This window comes from Peromyscus leucopus, chromosome 12, assembly GCF_004664715.2.
Source record: "Peromyscus leucopus breed LL Stock chromosome 12, UCI_PerLeu_2.1, whole genome shotgun sequence".
Classification (NCBI taxonomy): Eukaryota; Metazoa; Chordata; class Mammalia; order Rodentia; family Cricetidae; genus Peromyscus; species Peromyscus leucopus.
Genome location: NC_051073.1, coordinates 38999545 through 39008645, shown reverse-complemented (window position 1 = coordinate 39008645; position 9101 = coordinate 38999545). Strand labels below are relative to the sequence as shown.

The window sequence follows — 9101 nt, the reverse complement described above, 5'->3', positions numbered from 1 at the left end:
GCTCTCAGAGGTCTAAGGCGATTGGCGAACGCGGATGAGGGGCGGGGGCGCTCTAGGCGAGGAGCTAACAGGTCGACCGAGCAGAGAGCGAGCTGATTGGACGGTACGGAAGGAGCCGGACCAGAGATGGCCGTTCATTGGTTCCGGCGGGCTGAGGAGGCGTGGCCAGCACGCGCGAGAGGGAGGGCGAGCGAGTGGGGCTGGCCTGCCCGCGAGCCGGTCCAGCTACAAGCGCGGCGGGAGCGCGTCCCAGCTCGGCTACGGTCCTCCCCTCCGGTCGCCGCGCTCCGGCTGGGGGTCTCGAGACGCGAAGCGCGGCGAAGCGACGCGGGGCATCCGGCGGCGGGCGCGGGAAGCAGGGCGGAGGGGTCGAGGCGCGCTGCGCTGCCGCCGGGTCCTCGCCGGGTGCTGCGGGCCCCGGGCGCGCGGGGCTCCGCGGCGCGCGCACTATGCGGGCGGATTGCCGGCCGCCGCGATGGCGAGCCGGGCGCCGCTGAGAGCCGCGCACAGTCCGCAGGGTCCCCCAGGCCAGGCCGCGCCCGCCGCCACCGGCCGGGCCGCGCTGCCCAGCGCAGGCTGCTGTCCCCTCCCTCCTGGCAGCAACTCCTCCTCCAGGCCTCGGCTGCTCCTGCTGCTGCTCCTGCTGCTCCTGCTGCTCCAGGACGCTGGAGCCCAGCAAGGTGAGTGGTGGCCAGCACGGGTCGGCCTCCCGAGGCTCCTGGATGTTGGAGGAACCTGCGGATGCACCCAGAGATGCAGCGACACCACACTCGGTGTGCCAAGGGGGGTGCTCTGCCGCTGGGTGTCTCAAGTTTGCGCCGCTTTACTTTTCCGCGAGGCCATTCATTGCTCTCAAAAGAGGTGCATGAGACCCTGCCAATGGAGGCCTCTTTGCAGTCTCCTCCTGGGCTGATGGACGGAGTGGGAAACACATTCAAAAGCATCTTGAGCTTATTAAAGACAGGTAGTGATCACTGTTCTTAAGGAACGCGCCCAGTTTCTAAAGCGAATGAAGCAGATTGCAGTGATCTTTGGAGCCTTGGCATTTGTAATTCGTTCTTTAGAGCACCTGCCCGTTATTGACGACGGTGGTTTGTAGATTGACTTGATCAAACACAGAAGTGACCCAACATCGGTCCTCTACCAAACGGGCAAACTTTTCCATAAAGTGACAAAACTTTTTCTTTCCATCTACAATTCTCGGAAAACCTTTTCCAGGAGGGGGCAAAACTGTTGGTTGATAAATCACCACAATGGAAAGAGAATACAGGACTCAACTTTTTAGAGCTGCTTTTTCAGGCAGCACACCACATTTTGTTTGGCATTAGTAGTTGAACACATTTCCCGTTGCTTTTCTCATTGCATTGCAATGAGGGAAGATAAGGATTGTGTTGTTACTTATTGCTAGAAGGAGTTTTAAAAAAATAAAATGTTCATCTATAAGTCCTATTTCCCGCTGAGGGCACATTTTTGTCAGTAAAGTGCATCTCCAAGGTCATGGGATTGTCTTGAGCAGAAGCTGCTACTTTGACGGCCACGTGAGAGCGTAATCTCGAAGGGAAATACGTGCTTGGTAAAATGTACTCTTTCGTAGTCACGTTTAAGCTAAGTAATTTAAGTGTTAGATGTGTGGCAGGCAGGGTTTCAGTCAGCGCTTACTATGTTAGATTGCGGAAGCCTCTGAAATTTTGGCACCTATCCCCGGATTTTCTTCCAGTGGTGGGCAAACAGACTAATATGGCTTACAGAAGCTTAGTGTGTGGGAGGCCCGGGACTAAGTGGTTCGTGTAAATCAATGCATTTAACCCATGGCTGAGGTGAGATAGCTATTCCATTTCTAACAAAAGGAAACGGAGGCGCAGTGAATGGAGCATATCTTAATATAGATAGGAATATGACTATATAAGCAGCACACTCTTGTGTTTTCATATTTCTTGATGGCTAAGTATATCATGTTTAAAATAAATCTCCAAATAGTAGAGTCAGCTATATAGGAGACTGTTGTCTTTTGGAATATTTTATGGCCAAGCTAATTTAACATGCAACCTTATTTTTAATGATTTTGAATAATTTTAATCAGCATTTTAACAATATATTTGTCTCCCATCTTTCTTATGTAAATACCAGTAGAGATCAACACAAATAGGAATGATACTAGGGATGTTAAAAAGACATGATTTTTATTTCTTCAAAATTGGGTAAATTTTGTTTCGCTTATTTTTAATCCCTTTGTATCTCTTTTCTGTCTTGTTATGAGAATACACATTTCTTTCATAGATTAAGAAAATAAATGATAATAGGCAGTTTTACAAAGGCAAAGCATATTTTTATTATTAATATATAAATAATAATATAAAATATTAATATTTTTCAATGATTAATCCTGAGTTACTAAATTAGTAAAAATAAGGGCTAGTTTGGTCAACATATGAATTATTGTATTCCCTAATCTTAGAAAATCTCTTACCCAAAGGGCCCTAATGACGCTTGCAGTAAGTTTTGTTTGAAGCCTGCCTTCACTAGTGTGGCACATTGCTCCAGGTCATCTGACATTCCCTCACACAAGGTGTGAACTAGTGTGACACATTGCTCCAGGTCATCTGACATTCCCTCACACAAGGTGTGAAGCTCTTTAGCTTTTAAACTTTAGACTTTTAAATAGGAGAATGCCCTCATGTTCCAAGGTGGGATTTATACTCTCTAAGAAGCCTTGGGAAGAAGATTGGAAGGAAATAGTAAACTATCATCAGCTATCTTTGGTGGTAAAATTGTGAGTCATTTCTTTTTACTTTTCCAAATTGTCTGCTGTTTGCATGTAGTTATAGAATTTAAAAAAATACACTGAAAAAATGGTTTTGCTGAATAGGTCTTTTTCTCCTACCTCAGCCTGGCTATGTAGAAATGTATTCTGTGTCTATTCAAGTGCATAAGTGCTTTTTTTTTTTTTATCTTTCTGACATTGTTTTGAAATGATATTATCTGTTACCTTTGTTCCAGTTAGTGCCATGCATAGCGGTTTCTCAGCAGATTTTTCTGCTGAGAATGATTTTTCTTTCTGTTTGGCTTAGAATAAAATTCATGAAGGTTTTGAAAACTTGATCAATCACAACAATGTATCATAACCAGTATTCTTTAGATTTATAAATAGATTCAGTTTATTTACATATATTTATAATGTAGGCATTTTAGATGTAGCTTACATATATGAATTCTAAAATTCATGGCAAGTTCATCTTCAAATTTTTATATTAAGTTTCAGATGTTTATATTAAGTTCATTTTCAAACCCTTTTTAAAAATACACATCTTTTTAACAAAACTGAAATTAGTGGAGCTTGGCCTGATTGCATATTTGCTGCTGTAATAAATTTACATAATAGTTGATACTCTATTGTGATTGAATTGCTCTCTCCAGTTTACATTATGACTAGGAATTTGGGTCACCTCATCACAGTATCCCAGTAGGTCCTCCTTTATATTACAGAAGATTTGTCTGCCTTGTGGGCTAGAATGTGACTTGAACATGATGGAATATCAGGAAATTAATTTTTAAAATCCATTAAGACTGATTTGTTTGCAGCCATTCATATGATATGTTGGCAAGGGTATTGATTTTGGTTTGCAATTTAATAACCTCTGAAACAAATCAGGTTGATTCTTTGAAAGAATCATTTCGGTTAGTCATGATTATTTGTAGCCAATGCATGAAAAAGTTTGTACTCTGGTAGGCAGTTCCTTTATTGGTTTGTGTGGTGCTAAAGAAGTATAGTATTTGCCAATTGTCATAAATGAAGAACTTACTTCTCTCAACAAAGAAACATTCTATCATCATCAATATTAGGTTGACTTTGGATTTTCTGTCTTGACTTAGTTTGATAAAACGTACGGATAACACAGGCATGCTTGAAATCCTAGCTCTTGGCTGAAACAGGTGAGTCAGGATTTCCTGATTAGCTACACTACATTGTGAGACCTTCCCCCCAAAACCTGTCAACTAACCACTAAACCCAAACAGGGCTCTTATGTAGTTGTATTCTGATGCTGCCTTTATGACACTCTACCTAATCATTCTCAAGTTGAGGGAGTAGGATCCATCTATTAGCATGTGTTTAATTTAGGTTCAACAGGTGGTCGTAGTCTTAAAGAACAATATAAGAATAAGACTTGAAATAGTGAACCCGAATTTAATACATGCAAATAGACGGTGGTTCTTTGGAAGGATGTGGAAGGCTGGACATGATGAGAATGAGTAGGAAGAGTGTCATAGTCACCCTGCCTAAAAGTGGGAAGTGAGACAAGTTAGTTTTCCTTGAGGGGCTCCTGGTTTGGTTCTGGACAACTTTGTCACAGCTTCACAGCTGTGGAACTTTGCAGCCGTGACACTTTGAGTATATTTTACGAGACGATGGTGATAATTGTGTAAAGTAAAAATCTTAGATGAGAGTTGTTCACAATTGTCTCTTACTTTATCCGTTTTTTCATATTCTTTCTGGTCCTTATTCACATAGTTTCCTAATTTTAACACAGGTAAACATAGTTGTAAAATACAGCAAATTATTGAATGTAAAATATTATCACAAACTGTTCAGTTTTTATGAAGCTATTACATCACTTGGATGTGCTTTTTCATTATTTTCTCTTCTATTTTATTCAATTTGTCATTCAGGAGAGAATCTTGTAAGGAAGTATTTCTCTTCAAAATGTTAGTTTGGTAAAGTATTTCATGATAATTTTCTAGTTTTCTAGGTCATTACTTAGGCTAAATCAACATAATTCAAGAGGACGGGAAATATAAATATTCAAATAAACTAGTTTTAATGAAAAATGGAATAATATCCATTAAAGCAGACAAGAAAATAGGGACTTCTAAAAGTTACTGAACTTCACTTACTCAATCAGCCCACACTCTGCAGAGTGTGTAGTTTAAAGACTGCTTAATGAAGAATGTAGAATTGAAAGATGGTTTCCTAAGGAGTGCGGCCCAGAATTCTTGGCAAGGCTTTTGTTCAGTAAAGGTACCTGTAGCTTTGGGTTTAAATTGTATTGTTTGAGATGGGAGAGAAGTCCTCAGCACTCTGCTGTATTTTCATCAAGAACTGTCAAGAGTGAAGGGTAGCTGTGATGAGCTCTCAGAAGAGTGGTCATGTGTCAGTACAACCCCATGACGTTCAGAGGAGATAAATCATCACCTTGTCTTCAGAGCTCTGCTGGAGTAGGGTGCACAGTGGTGTGGATTAAAGCAGACGTTTAATCAACAGGAGGGAGTCGAAAGCCTACTCTGCTACAGTGAGTAGCAGGCCTCAGCCGCTGGTCCCTGGCATCATTCCTCCTTGAGTCCTATACCCTTTGTTTCTGCCCAGTCACTTGACAGATAGCTGTTGACTGGTTACTGCCAGTCAGCTGTGATCCCACGGAGCAGGGTGTTACTCTCCGTAGTGACTTTCCTCACATCTGTCATTGGCTCCTGTGGCACATACAGGATACTGTCCACACTTCTATGGGAGTCACACATAGTTTTTAACCACTGGTCCTTCCCTTCATCTCTGCCCTACCACCATCCCAGCACCTGTCAATACTTATAGTTAGGGAATAAGATTGGGCTACTTTGTATTCCACCAATGGGCAATTTTATGACATTTTGTTTGGGTGCCTGTACAGATTTCATCTCGTTATATATTCAGTATCCTGTACTCAGAATGCCCTCTTGCCCTTCCCTTCTCTTGATAATCCTGAGTCTTACTAGAAAATCACCAAGCAGCATCCTTAGAAAAAGTAAGCATCACCACACACCTGTCTCCACTTTGGACTTTCCATGATGGATTTCAAGTATTCCTGTCAACAGAGTGTTGTTTTCCTGTTCCTGATATTTACTGTGCTGTCAGTTACTCAAAATGTTATATTAATTAATTATGGGGTCATTTCTGACCCTCCACATTATTTGGTGTCAGTCCTTCATGCTTTTGGCTTTTGGCTAATCCCCACACATAGCCATGATTCCAGAAGCTTGGGCATTTATCTCATTCTCCTGGGAGTGGAGCCCTCTCTTGAACTTCACTGCCTGCTTGCCCAGGGCCTAGGAATCTATCAGTCTCCCCCAGGCCTCCCAAAAGCACCGGTCCTCTTTGCTGTATCTTGACTGTGGGAGTTCTCTGTCAAGCTGGAACTCTGAATGTAGACATGGGTAATTTAGTAAAATCTTCTCTTGGATTAGCTGCCTTCAAGAATGGTGAACAGTCCAAATCATTGTCATAAAGTTGAACATACTCCTGCTGTGGATATCTCTCTGTATAAATAAAATGCTAATTGGCCAGTGGCCAGGCAGGAAGTATAGGCAGGACAAGCAGAGAAGAGAATTCTGGGAAGTGGAAGGTGGAGGGGGGAGACACTGCCAGCGCCACCATGACCAGCAGCATGTGAAGATGCTGGTAAGCCACGAGCCATGTGGCAAGGTATAGATGTATAGAAATGGGTTAAATTAAGGTATAAGAACAGTTAGCAAGAAGCCTGCCATGGCCATACAGTTTGTAAATAGTATAAGCGTCTGTGTGTTTATTTTGTAAGTGGACTGTTGGACTGCAGGGCTTGGCGGGCTGGGAGAGAAAACTCTCCAGCTACATACTCCTGTGTCATCTCCTTCAGATTCTGACTTCAAGCTTGGTTCTGATAATTGCCACAGCCCTTTTCCTTCTGACTCATGGGAAAAAGTAGTTCAAGAATTCCAGTCCTCACCAATTGTGTCAGAGTTTACAGGCTGCACAGGTTTAAACCTGTCCCTCGGGTCATTCAGTGAGCGAATCAGTAGATGACATTAATTCAGCCATTCTACTCAGCAGTTAAATTCTCCCCCTTTCAGTGTGCGAGACCTACTTCTCCATTCCCTACTCCTGGTCCCCTCTTCATTGCTGTTCATTAGAAATTCCACCCTGCTCAATGAATGGAGTCAAATTCTGCAAGTAGAAGACTCGGATAGCGAAATAAAATCGGATGATTAGCCCGTAGATGGCCACAAAACCACTCAACACTCAATACTGCTCTTCCCTTCTCCCAGGACTCTGTAACTTTTGACACGTCTCACTATCCTTGAACTTCACCCTTTACAATCATTTTGGATTATGATTTACCTTGTCTTTCCTTGCTTACCTGTGTTCACATTGTATCCTGGGAGCTTGCTGTCTGCATGCGAGGCATGGCAAGATTGGTAGGTGTGTTTGAGTTAGGATTCTTTGGGTTATAGAAACTGAAATCCAAAGCTGCTGGATGTAGAGGAGGATTGGCGGATTCTGGGCTAATTTTCAGAGTAGAGTTGTACCTCACTAAGCCCAGGGGAAAGCATGCAGTTGTACCTCAGCCCAGGTTTCTCTGTGTAGAAGGGATCATGGTTGCTGGAAGTCCCCAAGATAAGTGCTAAACTGGAGCAATTCTGGGATTTTCCTTCTTGAGCAAAACACAGAAATTGGAGGGAAGAGTGAGTAGGCACAGGGTGAGTCAGTACCCACCCATGGACCAGTCAGCTACCCAGGAGGCATGAGGTCATATAACTGTTCAGAACTTCCGGACAGTCTCCTGCAGGATAAGGCAGTGGATAGCCAAGGCAGTCTGCACAGGGTAGGAAGAGGGTAGAATTTTTAGAGTATGCTACTTCTAAAGTACAATATTTGTGTTCATGTGTTTGTGAGGCGGGGTCTTGCTGTGTAGTCCTGGCTGGCCTGATGCAAGCTATTTAGCTCAGGCCGGCTTTAAGCTCTCTTCAGCCCTCTACATCAGCCTTCTAAGCATGGTGGCATGTGCCACCTCACCCAGCTTAGTAAGGTCTTACTGAATCCACACAGTTGCCTTGGGAATCTGTGTGATATAAGTCACATTTACGTGAGTTTATGTAGAGTGGTGGAGGGTTTCACAAGTTCTTATCTGGGGGTTGCTTCTAAATTAAGCAGGGTGTGTTAAGAGCTTTGTGTTTTATTCCTGTCTGTAGCTATGCATGTGAGTAGAGTGCATTGCCCTCCAGATTGCACTGGTAAGCTGCCATAAATGTGCATAATTAAGCTTATTAAAATACAGTAATGAGATTTGCTAACAGACAAGGAGTCATGGTAGAACTCACCCTCCCTGGATACTTGCTATATCTGCTCTGCTGTAAACGATATGGGCAGAGCCTACCATGGCATGCAAAAGCTGTCCACTGGAGGCTTGCAGTATATTGAATGTGAAATGCTGTAGAACGGCTGAGCAGTTGTTGATGATCTTTTAAGTAGATAACAGGTTTTGAGGATTCAGAGAAAGATGGAGAGTTCCGGAACTTTCCAAGTGAGTGGGCTGCTCAATTGGAGTAGAAATGCTTAGTAAGGAGCAACTCCTCTGGAATTTTCTATCCTCCATAGTTAGAACAGAGATCATCTGGACCTCTGAAATTGCTACAAATTTTCAAAAGTAAGGGGCCATTGGCCTACCTGTGAATTAGCTAGATTGTAGCCAAATGAATGGTCAACACCCAAAAGATGAAAGCAGCTTGAATGTATTTTTAGTAGTGTTGCTGTACTATTGTGAGAATGGCCACTACAAATGTATATTAAGAGCATGAGTGTGGGTTCTGCCCTTGCTACCAGGTGCTCATAAAATACCTAATTCTCGGGCTGGAGAGATGGCTCAGGGGTTAAGAGCACTGACTGCTCTTCCAGAGGTCCCGAGTTCAATTCCCAGCAACCACATGGTGGCTCACAACCATCTGTGATGAGATCTGGTGCCCTCTTCTGGTCTGCAGACATACATACAAACAGAACACTGTATACATAATAAATAAATAAATCTTTAAAAAAAAAAATACCTAATTCTCAACCCCTGAAGTTTGGACTCTTACTGTCCCCATTTTACAGATGGCAAAACCAGCTTAGCTTAGCTACAGTAGCTAACCCCAAGGTCACAGTGAGTTACTGAGAATGGGCATCTCATCTTGCTGTAGAATTCTGAACAGTTTTGATGATGCTGTCCTGGATAAAGTCTCTGAGTAGTGAGGGTTTGCATAGTCCACATTCCTTTTCAATTCAGATCTGTAAATTGTCTCACGGACTGGGTAACCTCTCGGGGCTGTGCCTGGAAAGGACTCTG

The 9101-nt window shown here is 43.2% G+C and overlaps 1 protein-coding gene across 2 annotated transcripts in view; it reads left to right on the top strand.

Annotated features, from left to right (window-relative positions):
• The first annotated feature begins 200 nt into the window (after positions 1–200).
• Positions 201–9101, top strand: part of Dcbld2 (discoidin, CUB and LCCL domain containing 2) — a 66756-nt gene continuing 57855 nt past the window's right edge. For both annotated transcript variants that reach the window (XM_028867536.2, XM_028867535.2), the window contains exon 1: positions 201–680. In XM_028867536.2, coding sequence (XP_028723369.1) covers positions 476–680 — 205 coding nt within the window. In that variant the 5' untranslated portion in view covers positions 201–475. The remainder of the gene's footprint in view (positions 681–9101) is intronic.